Source organism: Hesperophylax consimilis, chromosome 18 (assembly GCF_061612785.1).
Source record: "Hesperophylax consimilis isolate HC1 chromosome 18, BYU_Hcon_1.0, whole genome shotgun sequence".
NCBI lineage: Eukaryota > Metazoa > Arthropoda > Insecta > Trichoptera > Limnephilidae > Hesperophylax > Hesperophylax consimilis.
Window position 1 is genome coordinate 23,624,224 of NC_142853.1, and position 23,445 is coordinate 23,647,668.

At 35.3% G+C, this 23,445-nt stretch overlaps 1 protein-coding gene across 4 annotated transcripts in view; it reads right to left on the reverse strand.

Annotated features, from left to right (window-relative positions):
• Positions 1-17,974: 17,974 nt before the first annotated feature.
• The window catches only part of mnb (minibrain), a 126,579-nt gene continuing 121,108 nt past the window's right edge, over positions 17,975-23,445 (reverse strand). For all 4 annotated transcript variants that reach the window (XM_089642706.1, XM_089642709.1, XM_089642705.1 and 1 more), the window contains exon 12: positions 17,975-21,683. In XM_089642706.1, coding sequence (XP_089498832.1) covers positions 21,424-21,683 — 260 coding nt within the window. In that variant the 3' untranslated portion in view covers positions 17,975-21,423. The remainder of the gene's footprint in view (positions 21,684-23,445) is intronic.

Consider the following 23,445-nt stretch of genomic DNA (forward strand, 5'->3'; position numbering starts at 1 on the left):
CAGTTTGGAAATGTTCACATAACGGCTGAACGAAACGCGATTTTAGAGTTCCGAATAGAAATGACACGCCATTTGAATATGGAATGATGCTATCATGGCGGCACGCGGCACCTGCGAGGGGGCCAGTCGGTAAACATCAAATCTGTATTACCGACAAGCTTCTTCTCGCGAGATGGGCGCCGATAAAACTAACCAATGGTTGTAACAACCAGAATCGTGAATGTCATTATTAAGAAATGGAAATCTTGATGCCACTGTTTGACATAACATTCCTAGAAGTTTTCTTTTTGTTTTTATTAAAAACAATAACTAGCGCAGAGCGAAATATCACATGATAATACACCGCCATCTTTATTTATATAAGCTGTAATTCTTGACATATAAGATCCAATTTTGAAAATGACAATTATGGAAATAAATATTATATTATATGTACTTCATCGCTTGTCTGAATTCTTCGCGCAATCATCAGTTTATTGGACCAGAACTAAAATCAAATAGACACGACCAGAATTAGTATTTTGATGTCCCAAATTCAATATTAACGGACGTTTTTGCTGTATTTTTGATATTTAATAACTTGTTAAAACAGAAATAGAAAAGGAAAAGCTAAAAATTTTCAAAAAATATAGGTAAGTATTTACTGACCTATTCAATTTACCGTTACCTGCTTTTAGGTATCAAGAAAAATTACTGTTTTTCCATGGTTGAATTCATCGATAGATCTACCAATTTTCTCGCTAATTTTCCTGTCAAATTTACAGATCAAACCTATAAACCTATTTGTTGATGCAATCTTTTTCACTAATTATCCGACAGATTTTTCTGCCAGTTTTCTAATCATATGTTTTGTTATATTATTCGTCATTTGGACATAGATCTGCCGATAATACGTATTAGTAGGAATGTTGCGTACCTAGATAATCCAACAACTTTACGTATGTTTTGATCGCCACATACACCCTTAAGTGGGGGTGAATGGTGGTAGCCGGGGGGGGGGGGGGTAAAGGGGGATGTGAAACATCTCGCAGTGTACGGCGTATAAGTGAAGAGATTTTTCACCCCGGCTGGTTTGAATAACGGGAAAAAAGTAAATTTAACTCCAGCCCGTTCCACATCTTCGATACACCGCTGTTAGGTGCCGGAACTTGCTGGACCGGATTGGATAAATAATAGAATCTTGAACAATATTCATCAATTACACTTTTTTCAGTTGTGGGTCTGTATATTAACTCTGGTTCAATGAACTCGAATTCGTTCTGAATTCAAGTGTCATTTTCACAATTGGAATTGATTGTGTCGTAAAGTACCTACCTATAATATATGTTGAAATGGGTTAACTCATATGTGCCCAACTAGTTTAGTATACTCATGCGAGATCACATGCACTGTTTTATGCTACGAAAGCTATGACGTCTGCATGTCAGAACTCGCCAATCAACAGAGCATCTCAACTGCTTAACAACTCTGCATTAACCATTGACATTTTCACTTATATTATTATTTATTTTATTTGGTACAATATTTTTTACATTATAATTTTTCCAGTAATGTAGGCCTCACTGGGTGGCTTGCCCGTGCTGAGGCCTTCATTTTATAATATGAAAATATAATCTACATTTTTACATTTAAAAAGAAAATAATACATTTAAAAAGAATATAATACATTTAAAAAGAAAATAATACATTTAAAATTAAAAATACGTAATACATAATTATACATTTAAAATTAAAAAATAATACATTGAAAATAATCTTGTGTGATGTGTGTTTATATTGGTTTTGTGTGTTACGTGTAGGTTTTATTTGTATTTTATGCTATGAAATTTTGGTAATATTGTCTCTTTTGTTCTTTAATCAATTTTGTAATTTTGTGTGTGAATTTATTTTTTTTCCTTAATTTTAATTTCAAGTTTTACACTGTTGAATGCTTTTATAGCATGGTATTGGTAGTGTCTTTGTCCAAAGCTTGAATTTACTGTCGGAGTTTTTATGTTTTCTTTGTACGCTTGTCTAACTGGTCTGTTAGTGTTATTTTGTGTATGTTGAAATTTATTTTTTTTGTCAAAAATGTAGTTTAGTAGCAGAGGCGGCTCTAGAGATCCAGTCGTGGTAGGTCATTTGAAAAATATGTGTGACAAATCTTTATTTAATATTGTGAAAAATATGTGTGACAAATCTTTATTTGATATTGTGAAAAATATGTGTGACAAATCTTTATTTGATATTGTGAAAAATATGTGTGACATATCTTTATTTGATATTGTGAAAATACATATTATATTATATTATTATCTATATCAATTTGTTATAGTATTTAGAGTCGCGGACTCTAAATACTTAATAAAGAAATTGGAAATAAATACACAATCCATGTACTTACGGCAAATTATTTTTAAGATATTAAGTTTTAATGTAGTTGCGCACAACATTAAAGTAAATAAAATAAGAGTTTGATTCTATTTTTCAATGATCTTTTACGTTTTTTGTTTTGTTTCATTCAACATAAATAATTATTCCAAACCTTTCCAGAACTATCCAATTGAAAAACAACCGTTGTTCCACACATTACAAGCGTGTAAAATGAAAAACCGAAATTTGTTTATGTCAACATCTCTGTAAAACGTAAAATATTCATCATATTGTCTCCCCCACGGTCATGACCTAAGCGTCCCTAAGCTTTCTTAACTAATTTTTACTTCGACGAAAAATATAGTGCCATCTCGTTTATTCTATGGCGCGCATAGGGACAGAAGATGCCAAAGTGGACATTCTTTAAATTGACCCAGCGAATCGTGTGGACTTGTGAATGAAAGATTCTATTAGAGACAACAGATGTCACTACTGTCACTCGCCGCCGCCACTGTTTTGTGTTACATTTTAAATAAATTAAGAATAAGGCCAGTTGTTTTGATGCAAATAATTGATTATTATTATTGTCTTATAATTTTGGGGGGTCAAACACCAATTGACCTAAGGGAAGAACCGCCACTGTTTAGTAGTGTTTTAACGTATAATTGGCGTATATCTAGCACAATTTTATTTATTATAATTATTGCAACTATCTTTTGACTCATGTCGCAAAATAATAAAACTGCCTCTATGGCCTTTTTATACTTAGATGTACCTCAAATTTGTATTTTTTTCTGCAATATATTGGTGCGTAACCGTTTTATGGAGACTAAATAAGTAAATAAATAGTATTTTTACAGTTTTTTCAAAATTGTAACTGATGTGTCAAGGATTCTGACAAGCGACATAGTACCTATACAACTATAAGAGTTATTATATTTTTTTAGTGGAAAATTATTTTATTTCCATACTAGCTGATATTCCCAATTTTTCCCGGACTTTACACAGATTTTTTCGAATAAGACCTAGACAGTGACCTTCCTCTTGTTTTGCAAGTCAAGTGTGCAAAATTTCATCAATGTCAGAATAAAACTTCAGATTTGTATAAAAGTCAAACAATCCTTGTAAATAGACAGAAGACGTAGAAAAATGACCATTGCTAATTTATTAAGAATATCTTCAAATTATTGGTAATTCCTGTTTAAAACGGGATTGTAGGCCTTACGAATGAATTAACAGGTTTCATGATAAACTTTTAGTAAATTACGGAAATATTATCATGATGTCGGAACACGTGTTCGTGAAAATCGGGATATTTTTGCATTACAACGAAAATTCTTTGTACCCTCATGATATGCAGATTATCAAGGCAAATCGATAAAAAAAACCTTCTTAAAATGATGTTCTATTAATAAGACCTGTTAATTTACAGTGAAGACTAAAATCGATTTCTCTCTGTGAAGATTTTATATGTGTATTTCTTTTGTTTAAATAACTTCCCTTTAAAGTATGCATTTTAAAATCTTTAATTTTATAACTATTTCAGATTAACAACATAATGTCGGGTGATTTTTCGCCCTCTTTAATTTGGGTTAAAATGATACCATAATACTATATATACTCCCTCTTTTGGAGTTGGTAAACACCTTGACAGCTGGACTCCTGTCACTGATTCAGCCTGGAATGAAGGTGTTGTGCTGCGGCCAAAGCGAATTCTTCACCTACCTCACAAGAGTCCCAACTATGATTCTATGGCATATGGAAAATGGCATTCCCAATTGGAGTATGTTGTAAGGCTGAAGGTAGTGCAGAGAGGAAGGAAATGGGAAGAGGAAGGCGAGGAAGAAGTAGTAGGAAGTGGTGGTTTTTACCGGGAGGATTCTGAAACACCGCCACTCTGAAACGTGCATGTACTGAAGCTTGCGGCAAATATATTTTTAAAAAATCACTTAACCTTCTTTAGCCGGTAAAAGTCTCGGTAAATATCACGGAGGAAGGAAGAGAGTAGAGATGGCACTAGGGCAACCAGGCCCGACGCATCAAACAAGATGAACCAAGCCCAAATGGGCGTGGCATGGGCGCGGCTTACCGGGCTTACTAGGCCAGTATAATTTCACCGCTCGGCTTGAGCAGACGATTCCTTTATAATCTGTCAAGTGCTTTTGTTATTTTTTTCTTTTATACTTTTCACCTGTAAGTATTTTTACGGTTGTTTTTTATAATAAATTACTCGTTTTCCGCACGCTTCTGTCACAGCTAGCCGACTTGACGGAATGATGGCAAAGATATGCGATACTGGACTTTGAAGAAACTTACTTTAGAGCTTACAATCGCACAGCATTGATTTGTGAGATGGGACGTTCTTATTCCAAAGAGTAGGTACCAAACGACTGAACTACTAGTGAGGTTAACAATTGAAATAATTGTTAACAATTATACCTACCATGTGAAGAATCAATAAATATAAAATGGTATTATTAGGTACAGCATTGAATACCATTATGAATTCTTACTTTGACTGACTATTTTTTTGTAATAATTTTTCATGTAGGTTTTGCTTATTTTTGTTGTTGTGTATTTTACCGATAAGATATATAATAAAAGAAAGTGTATTAATTTGTGATATTATATATATTGTCATTAAAAACCCTTGTAATTAATTTACAAAAATTAAATAATATACTAAATATGGGGATAGAACGTCTAGACGTTAGGAGAAATATTGCAATGGTTTTAGTGGCGCACAAGCTGCTAAATGGGCACATTTGCAATCCAGATATTCTGGAACGAATTTCTTTTTATGTCCCTGATAATTTCATCAGAGCTAGACAGCACAGATTATTTATTTTTCCAAGGGGCACGACCAACCTACTAATGATCATGCCTTTGGGGAGAATAACTACTTTGTTAAATCACATTTCTTCGGTGATTGACATTTTCAATTTGAACAAAAGAGAATTTAAGACGGCAATAAGCATACTATTTAACAAATCTGGTTAATCAGATAGTATTGATGTACTTACCTATGCAAATAAACGTATGTACTTACTTATTATAAACTGTTATTTGTGAAATGTAAAAGGATTATACTGTTTTTCACAATAAATCAATAAAATAAAATAGTGTTGGTGTGTCCATTTTAAATCCCAGCCACAGACATAGGAATTAATAGACGAGAAGATAATGGCGAGGGGTAAAATCAACTGTTGAAGAACGAAGGGGGTTAAGCTGACTGTGATTCGTCAATAAATCAATCTGACAGTAAATAGGCATCTCGCATTATAATATCACCATTTAGTTCTTAAAAGTAAAATCTGCTTTTGAATGAATAGACATTTTTACATGGGAGCGCAAATTACTCGCCACGTTATGAACTAATTTGCGAAGTCCAAATTCGGCAAAGTAAATTTCTTCTGTTTGCAGAGTCGTAGTTAGTTTCAGAGTATTTAGTTAAGACACTTTTACAAATGTTTCATAATTTACTTACCCCAGTAAACAACGATGAGCACACTTGAGAATCGCTACATTGTGATGTGATAGTATATGTTTCTAAAACTGATCCATATAATACGGTGTGAATAAGCTTAAAATAAAGTAAAATAATGCTTACTTATGGAATGTAATACGACAATTGGGTTTATTCTCTTTTTCACATCTATTTTTACAAGTTTTCATATCACAAGTCAACATTTTGCCGTGTTATTTCGTAAAATGAACCGATGATGCCTCGACCATAGTTCGCACAAGAACGATGACGTCACGTTTTCAAATTTCACTTGAGGCCATACGCGAGCCCAGCCGGCTCCAATGGAACCGGTATGGGGAGTGGGGATAATACGCTTTTAATCACTTAGGGCAGGTCTACTAATATTCATATGTCTATGATCCCACCCATAATTACCGCGCGCACCTTACTTCTTACCGCAAACTGGCGACAAAATTGTCATAGAAAAAGTTTATATGATCACCTCCACTATCTTCCTTTCTCCGTGGTAAATACATTACCTACTTACAACTGAAGAGATTATAAATGGCAGCATTAAAATTTCATTTAGCCCGATTCGGGTCTGACATTTTCCGGAGTAGACATTGAATAATATCGTGCATTAGCCTACCTGAGTTCAACAAAATATTGATGCCACATGACAAACTGTTTTCCTTTCCATTCCATCCCTCACTTCGCTCGCACCCCCATCCCCCAACCCTATATTACGTGAATTCTACTCTACTTCTATTAAATACACTAACATTATAAGCTTCTCCAAGTTCACGTGAACTGTAATACAGTACCAATGCTGTTCAACGCAAATAAATTATTGTATCTGCTTTAGGAGTTTTTTCTTTAAATCTAGTTAACACAGAGAAAAGAACTGAAAGGAAAGTGTGACAGACTGTGGCAACAGCAAATTTGATTAATCTTAGGTGTAACTAAATAGGTGTGGAGCAATTAATTCATTAAACTCTACCACCCGGTTTCGTCTAAGATTAATAACTCTATTTTCATAATTCAAATTTATTATCCTTGTGAACTGTCTACTTGCCTATTCTTCGTTTCAAATGAATATATACATTTTAATATCCATGCTTCATAATAACAACCTACTATTAACCATACTAAAGTAGTTAATAAATATACCTTCCTAACTAACCTTATACATGTAGAAAAATGATCCTGTTAAAATAAGTGACAGCATGCCAACTTCCTGATAAAATATTAGTCATTCAGAATATATCGAGAGCACGTGATCTTTGATTCGAGGAATGTTACATGTTACATTACATGTCGTAATGCGCCAATATCAGTATTTCAATACCAATATCAGTATTTGTATGAACACGTGTTCCGCGGTCCTCTTAAAACGTTCGCTTTTGAATGATACTCTGTTAGGAGCTCTTTCAATTCATTCGTTGTAGGCCTGCAGTCCCATTTTTAACAGGAAAACGAATCATATGCATATGAATATGAATTGATCATATGCTTAATAAATTAATAGTATTTCATATCAGTAAACCCGAGATACCATTATCGCCCGAGTGAGATATACTAAGAAATGTACTACGCTATAATAAATTACTTGATTTTTCTTGATTCGATTATTTTTGCCTTTAATTGTAGCATTGGATGTATTGATGAAAAATCTCTTTAAATTATTCCCAATCCGGTTAAAAACTGGATTGATAGGTTTCCTAATAAACTTTCAGTAAAACACGGATGTGTTATTGCGATGTCTGAACAAGTGTTGGTAAAAATTCTAATATATTCACATTTCCTCATTGTACGGGTATGTTAATTATTAGGACAAATAATGCAGGTGCATAAACACGTGTTACACTTTTTTAGTAATATACTAAAAGAATAACAGGAGATGGCCTGCAATCCCGTTTTTAACCAGATTTTAATAAAAGATCAATTCTCATTTTTCTCCTTGTACATAGCGTAATGATAATATTGTACGCACGACAGATAAGATTTTTTTCAACGTAGGTAAATGTATCAGTTGTGTGGGTAACTACATATTAAATATAAATTAGGTGGCTTATAACAAACCCTTTTTAATTAAAATATTATAAAGAGACAATGTTTATCTAGTCAGTTGTATGTATTAAATAATTACGTAAATGTCAAATTCGACATGTGTCACGTGTCACTACTAGAGCTGCATCGTCTAAAAAAGCAACCCGTAAAAAACAAAGTTTTTTACAATAATACACCAATTTTCACTTTTCGACATACTTGCGCAATCTCTTGCGCTAGCCAATTTTGGTTTGACTGAGGATTGAATCGTCCTCCCCAGGGACTGGAGCAAACCGCGCTAACAACTGCGCCAAATCCCGATTGGCTAGGACCCGATTTCAGAAAAATGTATGTATGTCCGCGTGATTGCCACCAAAAATTGATAGAATGCATTTTCATAGACAGCAAGTCCATCTGCCTAATTGCAGCTCGATCGGATCTCGGGAAGTGGGTTAACTTCCGCTTCCAAGATGTGCATTCATTCATTCAAAAAAACGAAATGGAAAAAAATAGATGCATTAAAAAAAATTAACTAGATAGTTCTAAGCCTAGCAAGTATTAAGCGACAGAATTCCACGATTAAATTTGAGCAAGGATTTCTGTACTTATTCGCGTTCACAAAGAGCAAATGATATACCGGCCCATAAAATACACTGAAATGTAATATTGCATAATATAAGACCGGTTCTCACCCTACTGACCAAAACCTATTACAATTTTCTAGGGGGAAATAATTAGGGGCGATATATTTCAAACCTGTGCCGTGTCAAGCAAAGACGAAAACTGGACCAATCTTTTGTCATCTCCATAAAGGACGAATGACTGGGGGATGCCATCGGTCCATACAGCTTCCTCCATCTGACCTTTGAACCGTTCAATGGCTGTGTGTTCTGAACTTAGAAGTAATACTGCATTAAAAATAGGTTTTTATGCTTTATTGACCAGCGCGTGCCACTTGACCCTTTGAAAGGTGTTTAGATTTGAACCAAAAATTGAACCCTGTAATTGAGGTCAGTCAGAAATGAGATGATGAGATCAAAATTGGGTCAAGAAGAGTCAACTAGATGCAAATGGACCAGTTTTTTATTGTGAGATTTAGAATATACTTAAAATGGGGGAAGATTGATCATGATTTAATTTTAATCGGATGTATACCTAATAAGAGATTACTTAAGCGAGGGTAACCAATATTTTTTTTTATTCGACTGGCACAAACCGGAATGCTATTCAGGTTAGTTTTGATGAAGAAGTAATTGAAGGACACCTGTTGTAAAATGTATTTCGCTTGCGTGTACAATCGACATTATGTTATGTAAAATATGGCGTCAGCTGGAAGGTTAATAATTAGGTACCTACGTTGTTGGAAATCCGTCTCGGAAATCCTTTCATTGGATCACACCATTTGTATAATAATATACCACTCACACTAGTGTTCTGATGGTTCCACCGAAAAACTTAGCTGACAAGAGCAGGTGAAAGGCGACCATGCGATATATAACTATTATAATTTCACAAATAACGTCTTATCATATTTTCATGCCCAAGTGTCTCAAAGTGTGTGCATAGCTTTATGATCGAACCTCACCTTGCACCTTTCTCAACGATAACGATTCTCTGTTATTATAAGATTCTAGGCCTTAATAGAATTTATTTTATATTAATTACTATTCATTATCATAAACACTTCATACCTCGATTTATGTCAGGTCTTATACAAACCTAGTATTCATTTAACTATTACTATACTAGTAGATATTTCATTAATTATGTATTGTTTAACTGCACTTCTTTTAACAACTGTATCACTTGCAATAATATTTTGTGTACACATCACTTGTTCTGTAATCACTCTATTGTATCATAAAAATATAAATCTCTATTGTATATAATAAATAAATAACCATTAGCAATATGCCTCCATATTTGAATGTTGCAATCCACATAGCTAGTTTGCAGTTTCTCAGAAAATGTGATTGGACGATTTTGTGTGACATTATAATAATTATATGTGGCATGGTCACATCTCACCTGCTCTTGCATATAACAAGACTTGTTAGTTATAATTATTTTATACGCGGGTTCGAAAACAAAGACTTTTATTCAGTAGTAAGAAAATAATAAGTTATAACGAATATAACGAACTTCGCGGAAAGGGTGTACTGTGTAACTATGTACGAAAGATAAATAATTCATCTATATACTCTTTAAGATCCCTGAAAGAGACGATACATCTTGTTATCAGTATCAGATATTGAGACTAAGACGTCTATAAGACCTCGCTGGAAGGGACGGCACATCACGCTACCAGAATCAGTTCTATCAAGTCTACGACCGGCTCGTGATTTCTGCTTGGTTCAAGGCCGTGCACTCGCTTTTATAGGCCGTCTGTAGTACATCATTCGGTACGTAGCGAGGAGCCACTGATAAGTTGGTTTATAATTTCCGTAACCAGTACGAGATCTACGATATCTACTATGTGAGTGGTGACTCACTGAGGACACGGTCTGGACCCGCACCAGAAACCGCACTGGTGCGAGTCCTGGTCCGGGACTGGGACCAAGTTCGGGGCTGGAACCGTTCGTCATTCAGTTCGTACCCAAGAACACGGAACTGGGACCCACCCCTAGAACTCGAGTTCTTTTAAAAGGAAGCACTCCTCAGAGGTTCCGGCAAAACGCAGAACCTGATCATCTCTAGCTCCGTCCCGTTACATTACCTATATAACACCAGTGCGTCCAGTGCAGTCACTGAAAGGATTTCCGATTAGGTCTACAAATATGAAGATGAAGAAATCATTAAAAAAAAATTCCGCCTCGGAACAGAGATATACTGTGATTAAACTGTGTATCTAGTCAAATTTAATAAAAAAAAGTTTTACTCAAGTTCTGTTATTATTCCATTACAGGTCACTGAAACACGCATTTCTCAAAACTCGAATACTACCTACCTTTGAAATTTGATGATTTGTTTAAGTTCTGTGAAACAACTATCCCTGAGATGTCTTAAATGTTTTAACTATCACGATTATCAACAAGTTTCGAAAACATTCAAATGTTGAAAAATTGAACCCAAGTTCTCTTGAAGGGGCAATTCTACAAATTACCAAAGCAGGAAGGCATAAATGTTTCCAGTCGAAATTGAAACTTTCCATTTGACAAGAAATTTTTATTTTTTCCCTAAGTACGATAAAAATTAACCTACGGAGTTTGAACTTGCCATATACCACGGTATTCACAATGTTAGTTTTGAAGGGGCTGCTTTGTTGTACATGTATTATAGTCCCCGACAGTATGTGAATGTGCCCCGTCGGTTAGTTAGGTCTCTGCCAATTAGCATGTTACGAAAAGTTTGGCATAAGGCGGCGATACACATGCCTGTAAAATGGACTAGTAGCTTGCATGCAAGCTACTGGCATGTGCAAGCTACTGGCGCAATGAGAATACACATGCAAGTTAAACTTGCATGCCAGTTGCGTCCTTGCATGCCTGTATTTGCAAGACGTATACACATGCCAGTCACTAGACAGTACGTGTCTCAAATCACTCTGAGACTGAGTAGTCTCAAGCTTTTTGGCAATGGAAAACATTCGAAGTGAATTAAATATCATCGTATTGCAATTGGCAGTACAATGTGTGGCTAATTTAATGAGAGAAAAGGCCGCGGCGAACAACAGGTCAGCTACTGGCATGCCCGTACTTGTCACGACGTTCACACATGCCGGTTTCATAGCCCCCCTCGTCCCCTCCCTCAACTTGCATGCCAGTAAATCAAATGTTGTGCAATCTACTGGCAAGGCAGGTACAGGCATGCAAGTTAGCGTATACACATGATAGTAGCTGGCATGTGCAAGGAGCTGGCATGCAAGTGTGCCAGCTACAGGCATGTGTATTCCCGGCTTTTACGCTTGAGAAGAATTTCAAGACTAGTCTGACATTGCAGGGAATATAAGTAACCGCTAATCATATAGGTAGGTTGGTAGGTACCTACTTGTCACGATAGCAGTGGCGGTTTTCTCTAAAGTGCGTTTGTGCGGCGAACCCCCATTAAAAATATGAGAAAATAAAACATCCTTGTTTTATAATAATATAAGCACATTATAGATAGCACGCTATTAAAATTTCGCCTTCAAAACCCGCGCCACCGAAAAGTACGATGCCTATTCCAAATTTGTGCGAGTTAAAATGCGCGCCAAACTCTCCATACAAAATAATCTTAGCCGGTACAGACCCTATGACGGTGATATATACAACATTTGGTCTTTCTTTGCAAAAATAAGACAAATTGTGTGCGCCGAACACGCGTTGTGATATCACGTGACCTCCGAACATTGACGAATGTAACCGAAGAAACCCGAGAACTTCGCGGCCGACGTTTAACCTTTGAACCATAGGGATGCAAGTTAAGTGTTATTTTTTTATGTTATATTATGGTATTTAACTTTGTAGTCATTTTTGTACATATTTTTGTTTTCTTGTTTCTGCATTTCTCCAACCGTTTGCTTATGGCATTTGTAAATCTACTACCTATTTTTAAATTTATTTCGTGCCACCTTTATTTGTTTTTTTGATGTTTTAAAATATCTATTATATATTCTACGAAATTATTCTTCTCTAAAAAACAATAATAATTAGCAACGTACCTACATTGAGTGCTATAAAAACATTAAACAATTTAATTCCTATAAAACTTTTCTCATTATCTAATAATTGTGTCTAGGTAAAGTGATTTAAAAACAATAATATGTAGGTACCCCTCCCACTAACTTTATTTAAGTTGTGTGACTGCTGCCGTATTCGACTATTTGACGTAGGACAACAGTAAGTAAATTTTAATTAGATATGTTTATCTTCTCTTGAATTTCTGAACCCCCTGTTAAAAAAACCACGAACCGCCACTGCACGATAGTATTACTTTCCGTCGTGAAAATAATGTGTAAAATAATACCATAATGGTAAGTTTTAACGGTGGTCAAATGTTTTTGTAACATAATCGAAACGCTTAACAAATCCACAAGCCAGTGGTTTCACAGAACTTGTACAATTCATCAAATTTCATAGTTAATATTTGAGTTCTGTGAAATGTGTGTTCTTTACTGGCCCATAATGGAATAAAGCGGAATTTGAGTAGAATTTTTTTATTAAATTTGACTAGAAACGTAGTATAATCGTATGTTCACAGTCCTCCCATAAATAAACCACTCACAGTCCTCCTCACTCAGTGATGGTAAGGCTGGGAGAAGTCCCCAAATCTGGGGTATTTTGAATTTCAACGGGAGAAAGCGAGTTTTCAGATATCTGCGGGATTTTGAGGAAGAGGATTTTGTGTAATCATTTTTTTAAGACTGATGTGAAGAAATGTAGTTTGCCTGTAAGGGTTTGTGTTTCTGAAATATTACATGATGAATGTCCAATGTTTTCATAAACTCTATAATACTGGCGGACGTAAATCTCGCTCATAGAGAACATAAAATGGGCCGGTATATCAGTTGAATTTTAAGCTTGGCATGAGAGATATTTACGTATGTCAAGTTGTTCTCTGATAGGCAGGGCCAGCCCTAAGCCAACGCGGCGCCTGTCCCTTGTAGGCGCCTAAATAGGTTTTCACTGTTTTGTATTTTTGTGTAGCGCCGATTTTGTGAAAAATTATCTCAAGGTCCATGTTTTAGGACTGTTAGGTGTTAGGTATTATCAGCGCCTTGACAATTCGGCGACGGGAGCGGATTTTGCCGAATTTTACGAATCTGGGGAGTTCTGGCGAAAAAGCTGGCGAGATTTATTTTTCGGTACACCATCTCTGTCCTCACTAGTGATTCCCATGGTGAGTGGTTTATTTATATTCCCAGAGTTTATTTATGGTGATTCCTGTTCGAAGGTTGTAGATTGTTGTGTCGGTGTCAAGTCATATTTTTATGATCTCCTGATCGTCATATTAATAGTCAATCTTTATGTTTCTTGACTGTAGATTGTTGTGTTGGTGTTACTTAATTATGTTATTATAATTTCCTCATCTCCAAGTATGCTTAGCCATATTTAGATGTAGTTTTTAATTAAAACATGTTTATCTCCTTGGTATTTTTTTATTTCATTTGGAAGTGCATTATATAATTTTATTAAATGGAATTTATAGTTTTTTTGGCCAAAATTTTGGAATGTTAGATAGATTTGAAGTTTTTACCGTTGTAGGTGTAGGTGTGTAAGTTAGGTACTATTTTTTCCTGCAGAGCATTTTTTGGGTAGAGTTTTATAATACAGAAAACAATATAGTTTTTGTAAATTTAATACGTTTTATCTTATATGATTTTTGTTTTAACTTAACTTTTTTTATTCTTTATTAAAAACAGTTTGTCAGCAGGTCAATTTCACAATATTGACTATAAAACAAAAGCACACGCATAAAAAGATCCACACTATAGAAAATATAGGTCTAAGAGTAGCAGTCCTTATATGCATAACTCACTAACTAACTCTGTCTTTGCACACTCTCCTTGCTTCATTCACATTCATATTCTTCTGTATTTTAACTCTTGACATGACATAACTCTCAGCTTAAATAACATACCTAATCGATTACATCTTTAATTGTTATGGTCGATAAAGCTCTGCTGTAAGTATTTGATTCAATTGTGCCATGTCTTTCTTGGGCGCCCCCGACTTTTTTTACTTTTCACTTTCACGTTTTATTCTCCAACCTCTTTTTTCGTTCATCCATTCACACATGTGGCATCCAAATCATCTAAAGGTCTATTATTCATTACGCTTACATCAGCCTTGCATTCGTTCAGGATCTCCATTTTTGTAACACTGTAATACATACATGGTTTTACCATATATGGTATGGACTGTAGTTTAGTAAAACCTTTCCAAGCCACAAAATGAAAACGTTCTAACGTTATATTCTCTAGACAATAAAAACGAATATTTTAAACAAATTTGTAAGACTAATTAAAAAGCTTACATGAAAGTGGTAATTTGTTTTTCAAAATTTTAATGTGAAATATTAAAATTATTTTTTTAATTATTACGGATTGAGTGATTTCATCTAAGATTTTTCAAAATAACCTAAAAAAATTGTACGCATAAATTTAGATTTTAGTGTTAAAAAAATTACATACAAAGGCACTAATATATTTTTTTTTATTTAGTTCTTGGAGTTAATTAGTTTCTTATGTGCAGGGGTAAAGGGCCAAACTGCGCCTTGCGCGAGACAATTTTTGGCTCCCCTTGTTGAAACTAGTATAAGCCTAGGTTGGTGATCACTGTAATCAATTATATTTGGATGATTTGTATATTTGTGTAGCGCAGTTTTTATGAAAAACCATCTTAAGGACGATGAGTTAGGTTAGGTATTATCAGCGCCAGTGGCAGCTCTTGTAAGGTCATTTGGTCAATGACCTCCCAAAAATATGCTGCAATAGTATTAATATTTAAAAAATAGGATTTAACAAACTACACAATTATTAATTTAGTTTTAATATTCGTGCATATTTGTATGTTTTTTCGATTTGTTCCAGTGCCATCTAGCGTCCAAATAAGATGCTATTTTATGTAACTTTAAATTTGTCCTAAAGTTTAGGACCTAAACCAATCTCATTTCTCTCTCTTTGCTATAGAGACAAAGGAGGTAAACCCTATCATGTTTGACGTATGCTTAGTATCATACAAAATTTATTTTGAAGGGGTTTTCGGACATGATCGCGGTGAGATAGAGATATCTACAACCTAGGAACCTTAAGGTATTAGAGGGAGATGTGAAAAATTGTCAGTCGAAAGTTTTTTGTTTGATAAACGATAGCTATCTTGAACTTGAATATTAGTTTGCGAAATTATGTTTATCATTGTTGACGTAATTTGTATGGAATAATTTAAAATGTCAAATTCTGTTGATATCGTATTGAAAGAAATCAGAAACAATTCATTGAATCACGACAAACGTATTCAAATAAAGTGACAATAAGTTTATGTTGCAGGTGATAAAAATAAATTGGTTAAATTGAAAACTTATAATTTTTTTCAGTGGTTTTGCGGGTGCAATAAAATGAATTTATAGGTAGGTACTCTGCTTTCATTCTTTACTCTTTAAATCTTTATTGAATAGTATAAAATAAAGTCACTATCCGCATCTGTCTGTTAGTTCTTCTAAACTACGCAACGGATGTTGACAGGGTTTTGACTATCATTCAGAGAATTTCTTCCGAAGGGTTTATATATTTATTTTATTGTATTTATTTATTTAACGCCCAGAGGGCTTTTACATGTAGGCGGTACAAATTGAATGACAGTTTTGAAACATAAGAAAGAATGTGTTGCAATGGAATAGTGTATTTTGTCGTGTTGTTATTATAGGTATTCGTAAGTTTATGAGTTGCAGAAGTTCGCAATATATATATATATATATATATAATACATGTATATTACACGTATAGAAATTAGTTAAAAGTTTTGTAAACAAGTCGTAAAAAAATATTTTCTGATGCTAAATTGAGATACATCAAAATAAAGTACTAAGGAATTATATATCTTGATAAGGCCTACAGAAATATCCGCGGTGATATATACAGGGTGTATCGGCACGTACCCGGCAAACTTTAACCAGCTATTCCTTAGCACATTTGGAGTAAAAAATGTTATGGGCACTTTGCTGTCCGGTAACATTTTTTTTTCAATTAAAAACAAAAAACTAAAAAATTTCCACACTCCCTCACTGTCATTGGCATTGCTTCTCGTGTTCAACAGCTGTTATTAGCAAGTATGTCGAAAAGCGTCTTCGCTCTTTCGTACACACTAAATAATAATAGTTAAAAATGAGACGAATGGTGCCGTGCCATTTCGTTGTGATTGTAAAAGCGCGCCAATGTAGGTACATACGTACATTATTCAACGAAACTCGAATAAAATATTGCCAGATGGTTTTTCAAACTTTGACAAAGGATAAAACAGTGGTGACATGTGGTGAAAATATGAATAATAAATTTTTTATTAAAAAAAACGTTACCGGACAGCAAAGTGCACATAAGATTTTTTACTCCAAATATGCTAAGGAATAGCTGGTTAAAGTTTGTCGGGTACGTGCCGATACACCCTGTATATTAGCATTTCATATTCTTTTTTTTTCAATTGACCTTCCACTTTTGGACTCCTAGAACCGCCTCTGATCAGCGCCTTGGCGCTGTGGAAATTCACACTCGGAATGGACTGGGAATTGAGCCCATGTAGGGCCAGCCCTGCTTATGTGTAACTAGGTAGGTAAAAAAATTTCTTAGGATCTGTAAAACAAGATTTGATAATAAAAACCTTCGCCGAATAAGTTATTCTCACAATCGAGGTCTGCTCGTCTTGGCTCGGCCCCAACCTTCCCCTTTCCATTCCTTCTTTTTATATGGACCACAATGACATGTGGCCTTACAACCCACCATCATGTCCTTTGAAAAAAAAAGTATTATGTGAATACTGCACAGGAGTCCCAACTGCTCCCAAATATCTGGAGACAGTGAGACTATTGCATCCCCTATCGGGGTATGTTGTGAGGGTGAAGGTAGTGGGGAGGGGAAGGAGATGGGGAAGAGGAAGGTGGCAGAGTACCTGGCTATTCAGATGTGGTCGCCAAATGCGGCTAAAGCCACCTACAAAGCAATGTTTTAATTCTGAATGACAGTTTTACACCAGGGCGATACTGAGAGTATCTTACTCTGGAACGTGCCGCAAGTATAATGTATATTATTTTTAAATGCTAAATTGTGAAATAACAGATAACTAATAAATTGTGAAATAACAGAGTTAATCAATAAAATTTGCTTGCACACGCCGGGATTTGAACCCGCGACATTCAGTTTGATAGTCGAGAGTTTTACCCCTTGACCACGGAGGTTGAAATGAGACAATGGATCCTTTATCCATATTTGTTTGCTTTTGCCATCATCAAATCAGCAAAAAAAAGTTTTGGTAGCCATCTGTGGACCAAATTAAAAAGCTGTATTTATTTAGTCAAATGCGGGGATGTTTCTTACTTTATTCAACAGATGTCTAAAATCACTCTGTCTGAAATTAGTAATGGGGTTGTGTTTTATGTATGGGATCATAAAATAAAAAAAGCAGTTTGATTTAAGTTTACTTTTATTAACAAAGAGCCGGTAGGAATCAATATATATGACATTTAAGTTACTCAATTAGTGGAGTAGACAGCCCAACCGTGCCATCGGCCATTCCGCGTCGAGTTGCTTTATTATTATAATTACATCTGAACAAGAAGTATGTATTGGTTAATTTGCTTAGGCCAGTCTCGCACTATAAGTTATATGCATTGAAAGGAATGAGCAACACGGAACAGCCAAGGCCACAGGCGCGGGAGTAGCCTCCCATATGAACTATGTACATCATAATATAATAACCTATCATTTACTTTAGCTCATGCCAAATGATTTCATCAATCGAATTTCCGTCGTATTTTAATTTAGATATACAATTATAAGTATGGAGAGAATAACATATGTTTTTTTTGTCAAATATTAGTAAATTTGCTTCTTTTTAATTAAAATATATACAGACATAGTGTACCCACCGCAGCACAATGTACCCTGGAAAGCAAAATGTGTAAGACAAGAACTTAATAAGATGGAGATAATAAGCGAGACGGGCCGGCTGTGAGAGAGTGGGGTACACTATGCGCAGAATATAAATTCAGTTGGTGGTAGGGCTGAGACGCGGCTGCAGACGCTGACAGGCTGACGCTGACGGCTGACGCTGATGCGTCATTCATTGTGGACATGAGAATACGGTTAGTCGACAACTAAAACAAACAATTCCGAGAGAATGACAGTCCCTGTTAAATTGGCTACATTGAACACATCTGTATACTATTTGCTAATGGCGAAGAGTGAGCTAATGGCGATAATGCTAAAACAATCGGATGGGGGAACAAACACACTCCACTGCCGACACTCCCACACACCTGCACACACCCGCACACACACTCCAACCAATACACTCCAACCAACACACTCCAGTCACACCGGGTAATATACAGTAATTAGGTAACATGAGAAACATCTTTATAAAACACTTTACTTTCGTATACAAGTTTGATCACATCGTGCCCTTTGTAACATGCATGTCAGTTTGTATATATGGAGAAAGAAATCAGACATAAGGGATTACAAAACATAACAAATAAACGAGATGAGTATCCAATTACAAAATATATCCCTATGATACATATTTACAGTAAATCCGCTACAAAATAACAACAAACATATTCTAATCGCCATGAGCTCAGTCAAATTTGACATCCAAATAATAAATCTTTTTCTGTGTTTACTAAGGAACAATCCTCAAATTGTTAAGCATGCATGTGGCAAAATATGTTACAAAAATATTCAGAGGTACATCCGGAAGTCAAAGTCGCCTTTTCTCCTTCTCCTTCTCTCTCTCCTCAGAGACATCATCGGTGTACCCCTGTCGAATGAACACCGTCGCGTCGTGTCGCATCACAAGCAAGTGGGTGCTTCGTACTTATTGCAAGTCAGTCAGAACAGTTTTCATTCAACAGAAGTACACTTCCTTAGCCCTAGCTCCGTCCACTCACGTCAACTATAATTTGCTAATACAATTTACCCTCTAAGTGTGGAAATATCTTTCTCGTAATTTAAAGGAAATTATCGATGATTTTGCTTAATACATCTTAAAACTTTACAACTTAGTATATTTGTCAATTACTTATTAGATTCAATCGTCTTAACATTACTCTATCGCAATTACATTACCTCCTCACAAACACACATCACTCTAGTCTTCCTTTAATTAGTGTTTCCATCAAAATATAAATGTCCATACGACTTTCCTGTTGCCTGTTGCTGGTTAATCACCATGCTGTCCTAAACATTATAGTTTATGGTGTTTCCACACCAGTTGTCCTCATCTCCATCTCCGCAGACAATAACAACCATCCCCGCTAGAACCCCACCAACTTTACGTGATGTGAATAGTAATGTATAAGGCTGAACACCCCCATGTACAAAAGATAGAATATAAAATTGAAAATGTTTATATCTACTTGTTTTTACATTTGGAATTTGCTGTGTCAAACCTCACATTCAACCGAGTAAACAGAACAGATCCATAAAATCCGATAAGAACACGAGAACAATGAAAGCAAGACGTTACGTAACATGGATCCACTGCGAGGAAACATTCACATTCAAATGAAAACAACTCTGAAAAAGAACAATAGTGATTTATACAAACCAAAATCTCACACAGACAAAATCACCTTTCGACTTTCCATGCAACATAATTATTTTAACTTCACTTTTTATTATTAAATATAAATAAACATATTTATTAATTGCGAGTCTCTTATGAACTACACTCACTAACTAATCAATTTAATCAGATTTACTAATTGTCTTAGGTTTATTCATATAAAAGACAGTCATCCTGACTCCATAAGCCGTTATTAACTTAGCTGCAATAAGTAGCTTTATTTTAGTCGCCACCCGGCGCAAATGTTCCATCAAATTACACTATTTTTTATAATGCCAAATTTACAATTTTTAATCCACGAGACCTTTCGGTCGGAGCCCAAAAGTATTTTAGTTTTTTCCAAAGTTAAGTATCATTTCTAACGGTCACCCAATTCTGTCAACAGAGTTAAACAATGACTCTCAGTCTGTTGTTCCAGATAAATTATATTATTATCTAATGTCGCAACACTGTGGCACAGCACGCGTCATGCCTCATGCGTCGCGTCGCTTCGTCATTCAGTTAAGCAAACAGTCAGGCAAATGAAAGATGCTAACGTAGTAAAAAAAAAAAAAAAAAAAACAACATCTAATTTATTATCGGTTCTAATTGCGTGTAATAAAATTTCTTATTACCGGTTATGTTAAGTTTATTTGTTTTATTTAGCAAATCTATTTTCGTCAGTTACAAAAGTATTCGAGTTTAAAAAGTGTATTAAACGTATATTCACCTAAAAAATCACAGACACTCTCGCTCGACTGGTTAGTCTGGCGGGCAAAGCGAACATTGAGAAGGATCGGGCGCGGCGAATCTTCATTAAAATACCTCAAATAAATTATTATTATTTTCCTAGTGCAATCCGAAATGTTCCATAGTCTTTTTTTATTATTTGAAAACAATATCGGCAGAACCGCGGATTGTGATAGGAACATCGGTATTGTGATTAAAGTGGTGCAGTCGACACTGAATCACAGAATGCGCGCCGTCGCATGCACCAACCACGGGGTGCAGTGATCCACTTGGCACTAAATCACTGTATGCACGGCACGGGGGATGAGGCCTAACGGATGGCCATGTGGTTTTACTGCACGCACACAGCCACCACGGAGTGAAATGATCCACTTGGCACTGAATCATTGTACGCACGACACATAGGTTGGAGCCTAATGGATGGCCAAGTGGCTCTGTCCACTATGAAGTGAGGTGATCCACTAAGCACCGAATCACTGTAAGCACGGAGCTTAATGGATGGCCAAGCGGCTGTACCCACAACGGAGTGAGGCACCGAATCACTGTACGCACGTAACAAGAGTCGGCGAGGGCCTAGTGAATGGCCACCGGACTCTGCTGCACGCACACGCCCACCATGGGGCTGTCAGGGTTGGCGGGGGGGTCGGGAGGCGGCTGTGGGGGCTCTAGCGGATGAGGCAGGTAGCGCGGGCGATGAGCATGCACGTGTGGTTGAAACGGGGGCGCCTCGCACTCCATGGCGGAGCTCCCCTGCGGACCCCCGATGCCTCCACCCCCACCACTGCCACCCAGCGTCATCAGCATGTCCGAACGCACACGCAGCATGTTCAGCCCTGAAATAACACAAACACGTTATACATTATACAAGGCAATTGACCACTGACCACTCTCCTTCATGCTAAATATTATTCCCTACATTAGGACTGTGACGCTGTGACTGTCAATTTCATGCAAATCTTTAGTAAGTAAATGAAATTTCTGAGAATTATCACTAACTTATGACTTATTGACTCAAGAAATTCTCAATCACAACCTCTACGTGGTGGATAAGATAACCAACCTTAAAGTGATCAGGGTGCAATATTAATTAAATACCATCATTTTAGACGTCTGTCTAAATCAAACAGCTACCACATTCAAAATAATTAAATGGGAAAGTGGGTGATTACCGTTTACCTACCTTTTTATTTAGTTTATTTTTATTTTATTTATAAAATACATGATAATACATTATAACATTATACAGTATATTATACATGATTACAGTAGAAAATTTATAATGTAATAATATATTGTTTTTAGGAAATAATTAGGTTACAACAAATACCCTATAATATTAATAATAAGTCCAACTCCAGTAAAATATTGGCAATATCAACAACTCTGGTCACTATAGGTGCTAGAGTAACATATTGACGTTGACATTCCTTTCAATGGCAGCAAATTGAATGTATTTTGTAGTACTTAGTGGCTGTGTTTTTTCACTCTCTAATTTGTATATTGATAAAAAAAATATATATAAAAATGCAGGTTCTGTGTGTGCAATACAGAGGAAAAAAACACTCTAAGTAATTTTTCATTACAATAAAGAATTGAATTAATAATAAATAATTCATTACGATAAATAATAAATACCCTATAATATTAATTAGTTCTCATTAAAGCTTACATAAATAAAAAGAATTAATGATAATAATTGTTATATTTAAAATTATTAAAGGTTATATATTTACAAGGGTTCTATGATAACTCCTCAAAATGACAATTCAGCACACCTTCAAAAGGTGATATAAAGTCATTAAAAGTGATGAAACAAAAACTAGGTTAAATAGTTACATATGTAACCTATTTAACCAAGTTTTTGTTTTATCACTTTTCATAACTTTATAACACTTTTTACAGGTGTGTTGAATTGTCATTATATCATTATATCCACCGTATACAAGACAAGGTTTTTATGCAAAGCACAAAGGATAAAAAAATTATTATCAGCAATAATTATTAGCCTGAAACACAAATATGGAATCAGGGTTTATAATTGTTTATTGTGTTCACAAAAATCACCTACCCCAAATTTGGGTAGGTCATTTTTATGGTTTATAAAATTTTAACCAATTTTTTTTATAAAACATTAAAATATGGGGTAAACGGTGAAATCTAGGTATATTCAATGGCTTTAAACTGAAGTAAGCAGTTGACACACTTCATGCGGGCAAAGAGAAGGGTCCCATTTGAGAAAATGCATTTAGTTTTAAACAGCTGTATCTTTGAAAATAATACACGATTTCTATGATTTTTTTACATAGTACTCACCACACTCTAGCTATAAAATTATTGCCTGAAATTAAAGTCTACTTTTGTAATACGGCTCCACAAACTGAAATTAAAGTCAGTGTTGGGCCATACCAACTCATGATGTAAGAGAAAGGAGCCTTTTTGGCCCGGAGCTCTGTGTGCCAGTATTTCAAAAAAGTGTTGGGCCATTTAGTTATATTTTATTTGTAAAAAAAAAAAACATTTTCCTCTTCGCCTAAATCATTACAAAAAAAATACAAAAAACTTCCCCATCTCCGGTGCGATAAGCGCAAGAATATG